At 58.0% G+C, this 17,990-nt stretch overlaps 1 protein-coding gene across 1 annotated transcript; it reads right to left on the bottom strand.

Annotated features, from left to right (window-relative positions):
• Nucleotides 1-13,697: 13,697 nt before the first annotated feature.
• On the bottom strand, nucleotides 13,698-17,611 carry GRIFIN (galectin-related inter-fiber protein). Its single transcript, XM_030300150.1, has 4 exons — nucleotides 14,834-17,611; nucleotides 14,577-14,736; nucleotides 14,110-14,276; nucleotides 13,698-13,855 (listed from the first exon to the last, which is right to left on the bottom strand). The coding sequence occupies exons 1-4, from the start codon at nucleotides 15,271-15,273 to the stop codon at nucleotides 13,840-13,842; spliced, it is 783 nt and encodes a 260-aa protein (XP_030156010.1). The 5' UTR covers nucleotides 15,274-17,611; the 3' UTR covers nucleotides 13,698-13,839.
• Nucleotides 17,612-17,990: the final 379 nt, after the last annotated feature.

The following is a 17,990-nucleotide window of genomic DNA, read 5'->3' as shown; positions in this document are numbered from 1 at the left end:
GATTTTCTCCACTATTATCTTCTAAACGTCTTATATTTTATATTTAATGTATGACCCATTTTGAGTTGGTTTTCTAAACCAGGGGTGGTGTGTAGGTGGAAGTTACTTTTTTGCCTGTGGATATTCATTGGCTCCGGGACTGTTTATTGAGAAGGCAAGCTGTCCTCCATCGAACTGCTCCCGCACTTTTGTCAAAAGTCAGCCGGCCGTACCTACGTGGGGCTTGTCGTGGGTTCTCTGTCCCGACCCATCAGTCTCTGCATGTGCCTCCTCCCAATACCCTCTGGTACTGGGATTTTTATAGGCATTGCATTAAATCTGTATATCAGATTGGAGAGGAGTGATACCTTCCCTGTGTTGAGCCTTCTAATCCATGAGCATGGTATGTCTTTCCATTTATTTGGTTTCTTTCGTCAGAGTTTGTGGTTTTCAGCGTAGAAGTCTGTACACATTTTGTTAGATTCACATCTATTCATTTCAGGTTTTTTTTTTTAAGTGATTGTACATGGTATTGTATTTTTAACACAACAAAATGATACAACAAGCACAGATACAGTAATACCGCAAAAATAACCAACGTTTACTTCTTTAAAAATGACTTTGTTGAGATGCAGTCAGCACAACATAAAATCTGTCGTGCGTGATTTCTAGTGAATTTACAGGATTGTGCAACCGCTACCACGATCGGGTTTCAGAACATTTCTATCACACCAAAAGCTTGCCCCAGCCTTCGGCAGGCAGCCCCTGCTTCCGCAAGAGTCCCTGGTGTCCGCGTCCATAAGTCTGCCTTTTCTGAACACTCACGTACATGGAATCCCACAGTACCCAGTCCTCCGTGGCCGGCTTCACCTAGCATCGTGTCCTTGGGGCTGATCCTGGTCGCAGGTGTCAGGACCTCATTCTTTTCTTGTAGAATAGTATTCCATGGTGTGGATGGACCACATCTGGCGATTCCATTCCCCAGGTGACCGGCACCTGGATTGTTTCCATTTGGGGGCTCTTATGTAGATACTGCAATGAACATTCATATACTCGGTGTGTGGACCTATGTTTTCATTTCCCTCGGGCAGATTCCCGAGTGTGGAAATGCTGGGTCGTACGGTAAGTTCATGTTTAACTTTCTAAAGAAGCCGCCGCCGGGCTGCTTTCACAGAGCGAGTGTACAACGCGGGAGGCTTCCAACCGCCGCACATCCGTACCTGCACCTCATTACTGTCTTTCTCGATTAGCCCTTCCGGTACGTGTGTCCTGGCAGCTCATCAAGGTTCTCATTTGCATTTGCCTAATGACTGATGGTGCTGAGCATCATGATGATGCCGATAAGTAGGCTTATCAGTTCATATGTCTTCTCTGATGACCTGTCTGTTCAGGTCTTCTGCCCATTTTTACATCGGGTTATCTTCTTACTGACTCCTGTTTGTTTTATCCATATGTGTATATGGATGCGAGTCTTTTATCAGATATGCACTCTGAACGTATTGTTCCTCAGTTTATACTTATCTTTTCATTTTCTTAATGGTGTCACAAGAGAAATTTTTTAAAAATTTAATATTTATTTTTGAGAGAGAGATAGGGCAAGCAGGGGAGGGGCGGAGAGGGGACAGAGGATCCGAGGCAGGCTCCGCACTGACAGCAGAGCGCCCGATGTGGGGCTCGAACCCACCAACCGCAAGATCATGACCTGAGCCGAAGTCAGACGCTTAACCATTTGGGGCACCCGGGTGCTCCAAAGAGAAATTTTTATTTGTGATGAAGTGCAGCTTATCGATTTTTCTTTTATGGATTGTGCTTTCTTGGTGTAATGTCTAACCGAAGATCATGGAGGTTTCTTCTGTTTTCTTACAGAAGTTTTAGCTGTTACGGGGAGCATTTTGATTGATTGGTTGTGCACGGTATAAAGTTTATCATTTGTTTTTTTCAGTACCTGATTGCTCTAGTGCTATTTGTTAAAAAGACTGTCCTTCCTCCGTTGAATTGTCTTGGTACTTTTGTTGAAAATCAACTGACCATAAGGGTGCCTGGATGGCTCAGTTGGTTGAGCATCCAACCTCGGCTCAGGTCATGACCTCACAGTCTGTGGGTTCGAGCCCCACACTGGGCTCCGTGCTGACAGCTCAAGAGCCTGGATCCTGCTTCAGATTCTGTGTCCCCCCCCCACCACCACCACCTGCCACCTGCCCCTCCCCTGCTCACTCTCTGCCTTGCTCTGTCTCTCAAAAAATGAATGTGAAAAAAAAATGTTTTAATAAATTTAAAAAATTAATAATAAATAAATAAGTAAAAGAAAATCAACTGACCGTAAATACAAGGGCTAATTTCTGGATTCTCAGGTCTGCTCCCCGAATCTATACGCCTGTCCTCTCTTGATTCCTGTGGTTTTATCGTAAGTTTGGAGGTTGGGTAGTGTTGATCCTCCAGCTTTGCTCCTCTCTTTCAAAGTTGTTTTGACTGTTCTAGGGCCTTTGAATTTCCATATAAATTTTGGGACCAGCTTGGCAATTCCTACCACCTCCCCACCCAAAAAAAAAAATCTCTTTGAGAAAGATTGCGTTGGATCTATAGATGACTTTCGGGGAGACTTGAACATGGAATGTCTCTCCATCCACTTAAATACTATTTTTAAATTCGCGTTAGTGATGTTTATTCTTTTCAGTATACAAGACTTGCCCTTCTTTTGTCACATTTCTTCTTTTTTTTTTTAATTATTAATATAAAAGATGTACCTCAAAAATGACCAGAGGGAAGAGATGTGCCGGGTAAGCTATGGGGAACAGGTGCAGAGCCGTCCTGGAGGGCACCACTCTCCCCAAATCCCCGGATGTTCACCACCCCTAGAAGCTCTCTGAACACCATCCTTTGGGTTTTTATGAAGGCTTCACCTCGCAGGCAAGGCTTGCTACCTGTCACATTTATTCTTAAGCATTGTGTTATTCTTTGTGCTATTGTGGATGGAATTATTAATTACATTTTCACAACGATCATTGCTTGTACATAGAACTATAATTGAGATGCCTGGGTGACTCAGTTGGTTAAGCGCCTGACTCTTGATTTTAGCTCAAGTCATGATCTCACAGTTCGTGGGATCGAGCCCCACATTGGGCTCTGTGGAGCCTACTGGGGATCCTCTCTCTCCTTCTCTCTCTGCCCCTCCCTGGCATGCACACACATGCTTTCACGCGTGCGCGCTCTCTCTCTCTCTCTCTCTCTAAGATAAACAAGTAAACATTAAAGAGAGAGAGAGCTATAATTGATTTCTTTTGTTTTTGATCTCATACCCTGCCACCTTGCTAACCTGGTTTGTCAGTTCTGGTAGCTCTTTGGAGGATTCCTGAGGATTTTCTACACAAAGGACTACGTCAGCTGTGAATGAAGGAAGGTAGTTTTTCTTCTTCCTTTGCAATCTGGATTTCTTCAGTTTCTTTCGTTTTAGTTCATTTTATTTTTTCCTTATTCCACTGGCCAGAGTCTTCAGCATAATGTTGAATAACAAGGATAACAGATATCCTTGGTTTGTTAGAGGGGGAAGAATTCAGCCTGTCATCCTTAAGTACAGTTATTAGCTGTAACTTTTCATCGATGCCTGTATCTGAGGAAATTCCTGTCTATCTCTGGTCTGTCACGAGTTTTTGTTACGGCTGAGTGTCAGTGTTTGTCAGATGCTTTTCCTGCATTTGTTGACACAATCATGTGGGTTTTGTCCTTTATTCTGTTCATGCAGGTTAATTGGGTTTTCAACGTTAAGCCAACTTTGCATTCCCGGAATAAGTCCTGCTTGGTCATGCCGTAGGGTCCTTTTTACATGTTGCTGCATTCGGTTTGAACATTTTGTTGAGGGTTCTTACATCTGTGTTCGTTCCTGAAGACGTCCGCAGTTTTCTTCGGCTGGCTTTACAATGTTGCCCTTGTCCTTTATCTTGTGGTAAATCGGACATTATTTCTTCTTGAAGCATTTGCTAGAATTTACCAGTAATGCCGTCAGGGCTGGACTGGCACTAGCGGGAAGGTATGGGCGAAGCCACCCCAGCTCTCTTACGGCTGCTGTTTGCATATCCGTGTACCTTCATCCGTTTGTGTCTTTGAATCCAAGACTTAGATAGCATACAACTGGAGCTTAACTTTTTTTTTTTTTTAATTTTTTTTTTTTCAATGTTTATTTATTTTTGGGACAGCAAGAGACAGAGCATGAACGGGGGAGGGGCAGAGAGAGAGGGAGACACAGAATCGGAAACAGGCTCCAGGCTCTGAGCCATCAGCCCAGAGCCTGATGCGGGGCTCGAACTCCCGGACCGCGAGATCGTGACCTGGCTGAAGTCGGACGCTTAACCGACTGCGCCACCCAGGCGCCCCATGAGCTTAACTTTTTAAAGCATTAAACAGTAGAGTCGGAAAACCTCTGCCTTCTGATTGGGATGTTTAGGCCCCAGTTTACATGTCGCGTAATTATTGACATAATCAGCTTCTGTCAACCTAATTCTGTGGCCCTCCAGTACCGACCGAGGGTCCTACAATTCGTTTCGGTTCTGACCCTGTGGGGTCATCGCAGACCCCACAGGTGGGGGGCTGGGTCCCGTAAGCTGACGTCAGCTGTGGGCCTGGGGTCCCCAGGCTGCGCACACACGGGTCTGACTTGGCTGCACGTTCGTCTTTCCCACGACCTCCCTCAGGTCAGTAATTCACTAGAATGACCCACAGAACACCAGAAAGCACCGCACTCAGGATTGCAGTCACATGACGAAAAATGCAACTCCAGAACAGCCAAATGGAGGAGACAGCATGGGCCAAGGTGCGGGGACGTGGGGCGTCAAGGTTCCACACGCTGTCTGGACGCACCACCCTCCCAACATACACGTTTCCACCTGGAATCTCCCCAGACCCTCTCTGTTTAGGGAGTCTAGATGGGGTCTCACTACTGAGGCAGGGCTGATTAGATCATTGGCCATTAACGATTGGACTTGGTCTTGAGCCCCTCTCCCTTTCCTGGGGCGGGGGGAGGAGTGAAAGTTCCAACCCTCTGCCCCGAGGTTGGTGCCTCCGGGGACCACCCCGCCATCCAGAGCCCTTCTCCCCACTCCATCAGCATAAACCCAGGTGTGGGCTGCAGGGGCTTATTAGGAGTAACAGAAGGTAACACTCAGGAAATCCTACAGGTTTTAGGAGCTCCGTGCCAGGAACAAAGACCAAAGACATACACCTGATTGTTCCACACTTAGGCTCACATCTTTCATTTTGCTGTTTACTTTCTATATGTCTCTTCTCTATATTTTCTTCCTCTGTTCCTCCTTCGCTACCTTCTTTCGTGTCTTATAAATATTTTTTAGTGTGCCATTTAAATTTCTCTATTGACTTTTGTAACTGTATTTTTTAGTTTTTTTCTCATAGTGATCGCCCTGGGGATTGCACGTGCCTCCCATCACAGTCTCTTTCTGATTAACACTGACTTCATTCCAGGGGTGCCTGGGTGGCTCAGTCGGTTAAGCGTCCAACTTCGGCTCAGGTCATGATCTCACAGCCTGTGAGTTCGAGCCCCGCGTCGGGCTCTGTGCTGACAGCTCGGAGCCTGGAGCCTGCTTCGGATTCTCTGTCTCCCTCTCTTTCTGCCCCTCCCCCGCTCATGCTCTTTCTCTCTCTCTCAAAAATAAGTAAAAACATTTAAATTTTTTTAAAAAAATACTGACTTCTTTCCAGTAAAACCTAGAAACTTTGCTGCTTGTAACTCCATCTCTCCCCACTGCCCCATGCTGTTGGCGATACACTGCATCAGGGAGATGTACGCACGTGGTCTCGTACGTTGATGCACTCAGTTATCACCCCCAGCACTTTTCATTCTGTCTGTGGATTCGGGCTACCACCTTGTGTCACTTCTGTGCAGCCTGGAGGACTTCTAGCATTTATTGTGAGGAGGTCTGCTAGCAACGAATTCCCTTAGACTTTTCACACCTGGGAATGGTTTTACTGCATCATCATTTTTGAACGATAGTTTTGCTGGATATGAGATTCCGGGTTGGCTTTTTTTTTTTTCCCCCTTGAGCACTTTGACCAACTCATTCTCACTGTCTTCACCGGCTTCTCTGGTTTCTGATGAGAAGTGAGCCGCTGATCCTCTCGCTCCTGAACATGTGAGGATTCTTTTCCTCTTGCTGTCACGTACTTTTCTCCCCGGTTTGCTCGTGAACTGGTGGCGGCCACGGGCCAGCAGGTGCATGCAATAGCCCCGTCCTTGCAAACTTTGTTCAAGACCCGAGTCTGGGAAACAGAGGCGTCAAGCAGCCTGCCCTTGCTGATCTGGGCGGTGAGAAGAAGGGTGCAGCCGAAGACCCTGCAGGTGCCTTCAGTCTCTGAGAGGGGAGGGCAGACCCGGGATCGTCCACACTCCAGCACCACACCGCGCAGGGCAGGGCAGGGCTCCAAAGGAAAGCTGGCGTGTGCTGCGAAAGGGGCAGATGAAACCGTGTCCCCTCCCTCTGGATGGGGAGGAATTAAGGAAGGTGACAGTTTTCAGGGAGACAGCGGAGAGAAGGGCGTATGGGCAGAGCGGTCAGTGGGGCAAAGGTTTGGAGGCAACACTGTGCAAACAGCATGTGCTCTCCCTGCCTGGGGACAGGAGCACAGAGTGCGGGAGGGACTGCTGAAGCCACTGGTGTTGGCTCACACGTGCTCGTGATCCAGGTCAGAGTAACCCTGACATTGTGCCAATGCTGCCCGGCACAGGGTGGGCGTGCCCCCCGCCCGCCCCAGTGCCTGGTTGCTGCAAGCCCTGACTCGGAGCCTTGTCCCAAGGCTGCCCCAGACTCTCGGATGCGCTTCTCCAGGCCTCCGTTTCCCCATCCACGAAGCCAGGGTGCACTCACCTTCCCAGAGCTGCCGAGACGCTGGAGCGTGGGAAAGTGCTCAGCTACACGTCCACGGCCGGAGACACGCCAAGGCCATTGTGCCAGCCCGGTCTCCTGGGCACTTGCCACACTCTGGCGCCCAAACAATGCCCGCCTCTGAGTGGAGCTGCGGGTGGGCCGTAACCATGGTGAAGGGCCCTGCAAGGCAGCAGCACCGACTGCCTGTCCAGGGCCAGCCCGGCCTGCGGCCCCGGTTACGGCTTTGTCCCGCGGGCTGGAACTGGTCCCGTGCGGGCTCAGAATGGCTGGCTGTCAGGGAGGGCAGCGCATACTGAAAAGAAGCGGACTCGTGGTTGGAGAGGGGGTTGAGGTTGACGCGAGGGTAGGGGCGCTGTTTCCAGGGTCCTGAAACCTGGTTTCAGGTTTGGGTGGGAGCACGGCCTGGGTCACTGTGCCTGCTGGCGGTGCCTTCCCCGCACAAGGAGCCTCTCCACACACCCCCACGCCCTCTCCCTCTGTGCGGAGCCCCACAAGGTGCGGGGCCTTGGTGCCCCCGGAAGGAGGCTGCCTCTCCAAGTTCCGGGATGTTCCAGGCAGCTGGCCAGAGAACGCAGGGTCCCCTCTGGGCTTCCCCGGGCTCTCTCTCAGCCTGGATGTGCCTCGGCCACTGGCTCTGCCCCCTTCCCACGAAGTGTGGGGCCTCTGCCAGGATGCAGAGTAACCAACTCCTCTTCAGCCATGGGGGTCAGAGTCTCCCCAAAAACTGTTTACAAAGCCATGTTTGCAAACTTAAGACCTCATTTTTTTTTTAAGTAAGGAGGAAAACAATAAAATCAGCACCGAATATTTCCACCTACAACCACCCTAATATCTAGAAGACTCCGGCGTGAAATTGCCTGGGTTCAAATCCCAGCTTTGCCACAGACATGCTGTGTGACCTTGGGCAGATGCCTCCCCTCCCTGTGTGTGAAACCCCTCATCTACGAAGACCACCACATAGGGCTCTCGTGAGGATAAGTGAGGTCATCGCTGAGTGTTTCGAAAGGACGCTCGCTCTCCTGAGCCCTGGGAGCCTGGCCCCGCTGTCTGTAGGACCCCACCCTCCACGGACCTCCCTGGCCTGACGAGCCTTGTCCCCGGGTCCCACCAGGCCACCGGCCAGAGGGGACGACCCTAGGGTCAGGCATCCGTACCAGCACCACCTCCTGGAGGAGGACCGTCGAGCCCCCAAGAGCTAGGGCTGTGAGCTCCACCCAGTCAGCTGGGGGTCGGCGCGCCGGGCTCCCTCGGTGACATCCGTGGTGCACTGACACTGCACCTGGGGTGCCCTGCAGAGAAGGGGTGTGAACAGGGGGTGCTGTGCTCCCTTTTTGTGTACCCACCCCACCTGCCCGGCAGTCCTGGGGACAGGGCGGAGGGGGGAAGCCTTTGGGTCTCATCCAGGAGGAGTGCTCCCAAGGGAAAAGGACCTCGGTGCCCAGGTGCAGAGAGGACACGATCCTCTGGCAAGTATCCCCAAGATGAGAACCCCCCCACGTGCCCTCCCCCATCTCGGCCACCCTGCTTGGCCCGCTTTCACCTCTGCCCCAGGCGTCACCTGCCTCAGGCACTGGGTACAAGCCGCAACCCCTGCCCCAACCCCTCCTTCCGGGGGTCCCTCCTGCCCAGGGTCCCTCCCCCGGCCCCACCCGCACATGTGCCCAAAGTGCCCCAGCGTCCCCTCCCCCTGGGTCCTGCAGCTCACGTCCTCCTGCCCGGGAGTCTCTGCGGCCACCTTGGGGGCAGGGGGGAGAATGGGAGGGCACCTCAGGGTCGTACTGTGCCTCCGGAGCAAAGGGCTGCTTGGTGCTGAAAAGACAGCTCCAGCGGCCGGGCCTGTGGAGTCTGGAGTCCGGAAGGAGGGAGCTTGGGAGGCCCGCCTGCCCCACTCGTGGCCTGTGCCTGTGCTGCCTGATGACCGGTGGCCGAGGGCTGGGGGCCCAGGCCGGGTGGGGAGGGAGCTGAGACCCGCGTCCAGGTCCTACCGCCGCCCCCCGCTGTTGTTCACACCTTGCCCCGCTTGCCCCTCTCAGTGCACCAAGTGTCCCCCCGCCCGGCCGCCCCAGGGCCCCACAGCCCCCAGGCTTATGGAGGCAGCCGTTACCCCATTTTGCAGAAGAAGAAACCAGGTTTCAAAAAAGAGGCGTGAAAGAATACTGGACGCTAGTTAAGGATGTGTGTGCTGGGAGGTCCGGGTGCAGGGCAGAGTTGAAGTGCGCGGACACCCAGGACTGCTGGCCGGGGGGAGGCAGTGGAGACGGCGTTATTTCTGTATCCAGACAGCGTATTTACGGGTGTTCGCCGAAAGCCACTTCCAGCTTCCACGTGTTTGAAAGTTTTCATGACAAGATGTCAGGGCGGGATTGAAAATGCACATTGATGCAGACGGGCACTTCAGCCTGCCGTCCCCTCCCCAGGTCCCTGGAGCCAGCTCCACAGCCCGGTTTCCGCCGTCCCCCCCCCCCACCGCCCCCGAGATGCTCGAGGGAGACTCAAGTCTCTGACTGCACGGGACTTCTGGCGTGAACACCTGCAGGGCCCCAGTGATGGGGGTCCTGGAGCCTAAGAGCCCTTCCCTCTCACAGGGACTGCCCTGGGGCCAGAGGTAGTGATGGGTTTGCCACTCGAGGCCACCTCTGCCCTAAGCACATTGCCCTGGTAGCCCCAGCCCTCCTGGGTCGTGATGACACATGTTCAGAGCTCAGCATCATGGGAGCCTTATGGGGCCAGAGTGGTTGTAACTGAACTTGAAAGAAGAGGAGACATCCACGGGCCTGGCAGGGAGCAGCTCAGCACGCAGGCGGTGGAGGGGCTCAGGCAGACCACATCTCCTGTGCTCACAGCCGCCCCATCTATGCGTTCCATCCTCTAGCCCGTGCCAGGTCCCGGGTTCCACAGCGAATTACGCAGCTGGGCCTCGCCGTTCTCAATGCCCTCCAGGCCCAGGCTCTCGTTCTGGGGAAACTAAGAGTGGGTCTTTGCCACTTGGATTTGGGGATGGGGAAAACCCGTGTCTGGAGCGCCCTCTGCTGGGTGGTCTGTTTCTCATGGGGCCCCAGAGGTTCAAGGAAGGGGCTGGACTGCGGGGGGGGGGGGGGGGGGGGGTGGCTGGAAGGCACTCCCCACCCTGGGGTGTCCAGGTGAGGCAAAGCAGGACAAACGTTGGCTTTAGACCAAAGGCTCGAACTGACTGCCCCTGGGACCTTGCTTAGAAGTCAATGCTGGTGTAGGCCTCACCATAGAGGCCAGTATTTAAAAACAGATTTCGGATAAGTTAACTTCAGATCTTTTAAACCCAGAAGATCTGCTCACTTGCACACTTCCCTGCGCACGGGTGGAAGGGGCTGAGTGTGGTGGAGTATGCACCTTCCTGGTAGCCACAGACCTCACCAGCCCCTATTGCCTGCACCCACCGGCCTCACGTAGTCACGTGGGCCCGTGGCCATTTGCACTCTCTCCTCCACCATCCAGAGGGCTGGTACCTTAGGCCATCCAGTGGCATCCGAAGCCTGTGGACCCGTAGACCCAAACCTCCAGGGGCCACTTCCTCCTCGCCAAGGCTTCTGTGCTTCCCCAGACAGGCCAGGCCCAGTGAGTCCCCCTACACACACACACACACACACACACACACACACACACACGGCCAGGCCCAGTGAGTCCCCCTACACACACACACACACACACGCGCGCGCGCGCGCGCACGCGCGCGCACACACACAATGGAGAAGGAAACGGGTCCTCTGAGATATTAGGCTCTGTTTTCCCAGAGCAGGGGGCTGCTCCGATTGACGTCTTTCAACTCCTTTGGCTTGAGTGCACCACCCTGCTGATGTCTTAGGGTCTCTGAAAGGCATCAGGGAATGTGTGTCCTCCTTCCAAGGAGCCTCTGTTGTGGCACAGAGGAGGGACAGAGATGCGGAGGGGAGAAGAGCAGGTTTAAGTCGACTCTAGCATTCGCTTCCAGTCACCAGGGAAACGGGCTGACGTGGTGGGTCATGACCTGCCTGTCCCTGGAAAGGTTTAGGCGGGGCCTGGTCCCATGTATTCACTAACTTAGCAGATATTTATTGGTGTGTACGATGTGCCACGCATTGCTTCAGGTGTGAGGAATCCCGTGGTGAGCATCCCGCCCAGCTGGCTGTGTCCTGGCACTGAATGTCGGCGGGGGGAGGTTGCTGGGGGCCCTGTGACGTGGGAAATCCCGGGACCACAACGTGCCACTTGGGATGGAGGCCTGGAGAGTGAAAAGGAGCAAGCCAGGCTGAGTCCTGGGGCAGAGCGACAGGGAGGAGCTGGTGCAAAGGCCCTGAGGCAGAGACAGCACCGTGAGTCCCAGGATTGGAAGAGACCGATGAGCAAGGGGACGGATGAAGCCAAAGGTGGGGGAGGGGATCACCTTTGTTCTCAGCTCTTGAGTTCAGGGACCAGCTTCAATGGAAGCCCATATGACTCTGTGGCCCCTGCTGGGGGGTGATGTCTCTCGCTTGTCCAAGTCTCTGAGTGATGTTCCTCAAGTCCGTTGTTCACTTCTCCACTTGTTCATTCAGCAAATATGCCCAGAGCTCACTGTGCTCTGGGGCGGCCAGGGCTGGGTGCTGGGCTGAGACCTGGTCCCCGACCCCGAGAAAAGGCAGTGTGACGGGGGTGGGGAGTAGAGGCAAGTGGAGATCAGGGAGGCCTTCCCAGAGGAGTTATCATCTGAGCTGAGGGACCGGCCACAGGACTGCCACGCTACAATGGGACACAGTTACAGACAGGCCAGACAGGCACCCACACACGGTGTGCGGAGGGCAGGGGGGAGTCAGGACAGAAGAGGGTGTGCCACCCCTACAGCAGGACCCTCTGAGATCACAGCTCCCCGCACCCGCTTTCCCAGAGGGAAGACTGAGGCTCAGGAACGCAGTGGGTCTGGCGCCCTGTGGTCCGAATTGCCCCCTGGCAGCTTGTAGCCTGGAGTGGACGAAGGGCTGATTCAAAGCTGACTCAGCTCAGACCAGCGGTTGAGGGGCAGAGTGTGTGTGTGCGTGTGCATGCATGTGCACACGCATGCATATGCGTGAGATCTGTCAGACCTGGATTTTTTGGCTTCACCCCTCATTTGCTGAGCAAGCTTCGTCAAGTAACTGGACCTCTCTGAGCCCGTTTGGCCCAGATCTTGGGAGACAGCGCGGGCCTGGCCCTTGGTAGAGCCCAGCAAAAGTCACACGCGGCGTCTGACTCTGAGCCTCAGGCCATCCCCGGGCCCAGTGCTCCCCCCCACCCCCCACAGGAAAAGACAGCCTGGCATCGTCTTTTACTTTTTCCCCCTCCCACCTTGCACTGCTACTGGGGAGACAACTCTTCCCCATGAGGGGAGCCTTTTGTCTGCAGGGAAACTGAGGCCCAGAGAGGGTGTGCAGCCAGCTCAGGTCACAGAGCAGGGGCCTGGCACCTTGAGCAGGGAAGCCGCCGTCGCTGGGCACAGAGTCCCCAGGAGCAGAAGCGGCCTGGCCCGATCACAGATGCAGACACGTGGGTGACCCCCTTCCCGCCACCCCAGTCCTCCCCAGGGTGCGCGTTGGCCTGCCGGCCCCTAGCTTCCCAGTTGACACAAAACACCAGGCCTCCCCCAGGCGGGGGGCGGGGCGGGAAGGGGCTCCTGGGCCAGCTGGGCTGTGGCCACAAGCAGGGAAGTGCGCGGAGACAGGAAGGAAGCAGCACCCCTGGAGTCTGGGGCCACCATTGTCTCACCTGGGGGTGGGGGGGCCGAGACGGCCCCTCAGCTCAGGGCGGCAGCGAGTCGGGCCGCTGGGCTGTCCCCTGTCTGGGCCCCACCCCGCTGCCAACTTCTCCACACTAGTCTCAGTGTCCCTGTCTAGAAAACCTCAGAAGGCCAGATGCACGTGGTGTCTGGAATTCTGCGGCAGGTGACAGTCTGACAAGTGCCGGCCAGCCAGCCAGTGCTTCTCCTGAAACAGCTCATCTGAGCCTCCCTGTCGATTCCCTGTGAGCGGAGGGCTCCTGCTGTCCCCCGAAGTTCAGGAACTTGCCCAAGGTCACACATCAGGGCAGCGGGGCTGGAACTCAGATCCAGGCAGCAGGTTCCGAAGTCCAGGGCCTGAACTGCTCAGCCTTCCCGTCTGCTACCCTGACCTGCTTTTCTTTAAATAACTTTCCGGTACAGGCTAATTACTTGTTAAGCCTCATCCTGGGCTGTGACATCACCTATTTAATTCAGATAGATGGATAAACAGACAGTAGATAGATGATAAGTCGATAGATAAGGAGACGCATGTATGCGTAGATAGATGAGCTGGGTCTGAAGCCAGCCCTGGAGGACGGCCAGCTGCACTCAGTGTCCCCAGACGCGGCCCTCCAGGGCTCCCTCCCTTCCTCTCCCCCTCTGCCCCCCCCCCTTTTCACACACACACACACACACACACACACACACACACACAGAGCAGGGCTGGGAGCACGTCTCATTTCCAGGTGGGACGAGGAGAAACAGGAAAGACTCCTTCCTTCCCCGAGACAGGAAGCAGGGCGAGGAGGCTACAGATCTCCCAGCAGACTGTCCTCACTGGGCAGGATGCGCCCCCAGGCTGAGCCACAGGGCTGCGTGCCCAGTGGCCTTGCAAGGGCAGCTGGCCAGGAGCCCCCTGTCCTCTGATGTCATCTGACACCACTCCCAAGGGAAGAGGGGAAGGGGCGAGGGGTCAGACCATCCCAGGGCGGAGGTCTCGGGGAACACCCCTGCCCCCACCTCGGGGGGGGGGTGTCTCGGGCTGCACCCATCACCCACCTCACCCCGTCCCATCCCCCTTATAGCAGCCAAGCCCCTGCAGCCTGCTCAAACTTTATTGAAGGTGGAGGTGGAGTGGGGAGGGGCCCAGAAGCACAGACCACCAGCCCCCCCTCCTCCCCCAGGGTGGGCTCCAGGGACAGGAGACAGCTGATGGCTTAGGCTCCCTCCGGGGACTTCAGGCGCAGCTCAGTGGCCCCCATCCCTGCAAATATCCAAGACACCCGCCTCAGCCCCCGCCCAGACCCCAGGGCGGCCTCGGGGGTGGGATGTGGACAGTGGGCCCTGCCCCCTCGGGCTTGCAGAGGCGAGGGGCAGCGGGGCCGGGGGACTAAGCCCACAGCCTCCCTCCCAGGCTGATGGGGCCTGATGGGTCCTGGGGACAAGGATGCCCAGCACAGTCCCTGCTGTGCTGGGCAGGGGGCGGAGCTGGGTGGCTGGGGCGTGCGGGTGCGTTACCACCAACTCAGGTCCCTCCTGGCCAGCTCCACCTGGGCCAGGCGGTGGTCGCTCAGCACCTGTACCCGGGTGATGCCCGCCAGCGGCCGGTGGCGGTGTGCGAACTGTAGCACCTTGTGGTCCTGGGCGTGGACGTGGAAGTGCTCCGCATCTGAGCTCACCTCCATCTGGGGACGGGAGGCCGGTGACCCACGGGTCCCCTCACCAGCCCCATCACGCAGGCCGGCCCCGGATGGGAGCTCTGGGCCCCCTCCTCTCTCTGAGAAGTGCTCCCACCCACACCCAGCAGTGAGACTTCCAGCTGGCCGTCTCCCCGTCAACATCCATGATGAGCCGGGGGCACAGGACATCTGGCGCAAAGCAGCCGGACAGCCCAGATGCCTCCACAGGTACCCCCGAGCCCGGCCTCCCGGCCTCCCCCAGGGCTCCCTTAAACCCACGGGCCTCCCCTCCCCTGCCCCCGGCACCTCAAAGGGCTCCCCCAGCACCAGCGGGAAGACGCCGGACACCTCCTCCTGGCCCCAGCGGCCACCCTGGAAGGTGTTGCCCACCATGGTGGCGCTGGAGAAGCGGGGCTTGACGTGGAAGGCAATGTCCCCCGCCTCAGACAGGAAGTTGATCTCAAACCTATGGGGGTGTCATGGGGGTTGTGAGACAGCAGACGGCTGGGAGGTCACCCACCCAAGGCCAAGGGGGGGGCCCCGGGGAGGGCGGGGGACCTTACTTGTCCTCTCCAGAGTCAGAGTGTCCCTGGACCAGCAGGCTCCAGCCCGGGGCCAGGCCCCCTGCACAGAAGGCTTCAAACTGCGTGCAAAGGGGGGACAGGGTGTACCCACTGTCCAGGGGGCCCCGGCACGTGCTGTTCCCCAGGACCCTGGCTCTCTGAGCAACGTTCCTTCCTGGCGGGAGGGTGGGAGCCCTCCCAGCCTGCAGGCCTGGGGAAGGACGCCGGGGACTCGGGGAGTCTCCCCCACCCCCGCCTGGGCCCGCTCCCTTCTCACCCACCTGCAATGCCATCTCACCACCTTCTGCGGGTGGGGAGCATGAGCGAGGGCATATAGGCAGGGGGGCGGGCGGGCTGGGCGAGGCGTAGGAGCCCCACCCCTGGGACGGGCGACAGGAGGCTCCGCCCCTCCCTGCCCCACGCCCTGCTTCGGTCCCCATTATCAGCAGGTCCGTCTTTCCAGTAAGAGAGACAGGGTAGCTGGCTCTGGCCCCCTGCCCACCCCACTTCCCTTTTTAGGGTCCTTCGGAGGGGTCCCAGGAGAAGCGGCTTCTGCCCCCACCCCCAGCCTCTTCCTCCAGGCTCCAGGGACCCAGACTCTCATCTCTGCTCAAGTGAGGTGGGGGGACGCGAGGCAGCCTGCCAAGCCTGCCTGGGTCTTCTGGGGGCTGAGCCTGTGCCCCCCAGCCCGGCCCAGCCTCCCCTGGCTGCCCGCTGCGGCCTCCAGCTGGCCCCGTGGGGCCCTGTGCCGGGATTAGGCTGGGGCTGTGGTCAGCGCATTCCAGGGCTCTGGCCGACGGCGTGGGGAGAGGGCCTTTCCCACACCCCGCGCCCCTCCTGCCTGGTGCCCCAGCCCCTATCAGCCGAGCTGGGGGGGGGGGCCGGACTGGGATCCCCACCGAGCATGTCGCATGTCGGGGGAGACGGGCGGGGTCTCCCCAGGCTTTCCGGGCCGCCGTGGGGCTGCCCGGCCGGACCGTCCGGGGAGCTGGCCCAAAGAGGGAGCAGGCTGGGTCCATGGAGCACGGGGCTCTGCGTATGGCGCGCGTGCAGGTGGGTGTGCAAGTGTGTGGTTGCGGGTGAGCGTGCTGTGAGTGTGCAAGCATGTGGCGTTGGTGCGTGTGTGCAGGTGAAGCGTGGATCCTGTGGCTGCGCAAACAAGTGTCCGGGGACGTGTGTGCCCGTGCGTGTGCGAGGTGTTGTGTGCGAGGGCACGCGTGTGCGGCCCTGCCCAGCGCGTCTCAGGGGGCCGGGCCCTCACCTGGACGCCCAGTCCCCCGGGGTAACCCGGCGCCTGTAACCTCCTGGTTCCCACCCTCCCCCTGACCCCTGGGGGCCCTGCCTGGCCTCCCCCGGGAGCCGGCCGGGCCTGGTGAGCGAGGCGATGCTAAGGCAGGGAAGGGACCCGGAGGCGGCGCGGGGCGCGGGGCCTGCAGGGGGCAGTCCTGAGCAGGGAAGATTCTGCCAGAGAGCTTCATGCCTTGGTCTCCTGGCTCTGACACCCTGCCGCTGCCCAGAGCCTCGTCCCCCCTGGCCTGGCCGGCCGGGGGTTCCGCAGGCCGCCAGACCCGCGCGCCTGCCTCCACACAAGGACCACAGAGAAGGGAGACCCCTCCACGGTGCCCAGCCGGAGGGTGAAGCCCAGTCCTGCCTCCCCTCCTCCATGTCCTGTCCCCTGTCCATGGGTGCTGGACTGGGCACTCAGGGGGTCCAGGACGCTTGAGCTAGTAGCCCTGGGCCTCAGTCTCCCCAGCTGTGCACTGGTCTCAGCAGTTTCTGCTCCGCCTGCCGACCTCAGCTCCCTGCACCTGTGCCCTGGTGGGGGCAGGGGGTCCAGAGCAGCTCTGGCCGGACACAGGAACCTGGGCCATTGTCGCCTTACTTTGGGGTCAGCAGGGGGCACTGATGGCGGGACTTGGGCGTCAGCTGCCTGGAGCCCTTGCCAGGCATCGGGGGACCTGTGAGCAGGGCTCGTCCCCCAGAATCCCTGCACAGAGGCCTGGGGAGGGACACCCCCCCAGGGGTCCCGGCAGGCCCGTCCCTCCCTGAGTCTCAGCCTCCCCATTTGGGCAGTGGGGCTTTGCAGGTAGTGGGCGGTGGGGGGGGGGGGGGGGCCCCGCCGGGGCAGGGGACGGAAAGAGACAGCGAGCTCCAGTGTGGCTGGCCCAGCCCTGCAGGGACACCCCAATGTTGTGGAGTCCCAGTCAGACGACAGCCAGGCTTTGGGTCTCAGGGGCAGCCATGGGAAGTGCCCCCGCCCTGACTTGCTGGCCAGCGGGCCTGGGTGCTGTAGCCTGGCCCTGCTCCGCCAGGCGCCACCCCTCCCTTTCCCGGATGCTCGGTTTTGCCCCAGGGTGTTGTTGACTTTCCTCGGGGCTGCAGGAGGCAGCAGGGTCTCCACCCAGTTAGGAATTTCACCAGGACTCAGAGCCCCTCATCCAGTGGGATGGGGGATGTCAGGGTTGGCTTCCTGTAGGAGGGGGCACCTCCGCTGGGCTTGAGGAATGAGTAGCACGGAGAAGGCAAGCACAGGGACATCGACTCTCAGGAAGGATCTGACCACCTTGGTGGTCCCAGGGCCATCGGTACAGGTTCACGGGACATTGAGAGGGCAGCTACACCCTCCTTGGGCCTCCTGGAGCCGGGCATCATTGCGTCCACTGGCGCAGTGGACAGACACTGAAGGAGGCTCCAGAGCCCACGGAGAGGGGCGGTGAGCCAGAACGTGGGTGCAGCCTCCGGACTTACCAGTCCAGTGCTCCTTCCAGACCCCCTCTGCTTGTGTCCCCGCCCCACCCCAGCTTCCAGCACCCGGCCGAGCCCACCGGTGGGTGATTCCAGGCATGGGGCCCTGGCTGCTGGGGGTCTCCAACCAGGCCAGGCCGCCCTCCCATGACCCCCACCCATCCCCAGCCCGCATCTGGAACCGCTCGCTGGTGGTGAGGTCAGCACGGAAATTCTCAGCCCCCGCCTGGCAAGGGCACAGGGACGGCGCTGGAACCAGGCCACGGGGCTTTGGGCTGCCCTCCCCCTGGTTGGGTGCTTGCTGGCCTTTAGCACATAGCGGCTCGCTCTTTCCCCTGGGTCAGCACCTCTGGGTCAGCAGGGAGACCGAGCCAGCACGGAGAGTGAGGGCGGTCAGGAGGCACCGTGCCAC

Source organism: Lynx canadensis, chromosome E3, assembly GCF_007474595.2.
Source record: "Lynx canadensis isolate LIC74 chromosome E3, mLynCan4.pri.v2, whole genome shotgun sequence".
Lineage (NCBI taxonomy): Eukaryota > Metazoa > Chordata > Mammalia > Carnivora > Felidae > Lynx > Lynx canadensis.
This window is presented reverse-complemented; position numbering and strand designations above follow the sequence as displayed.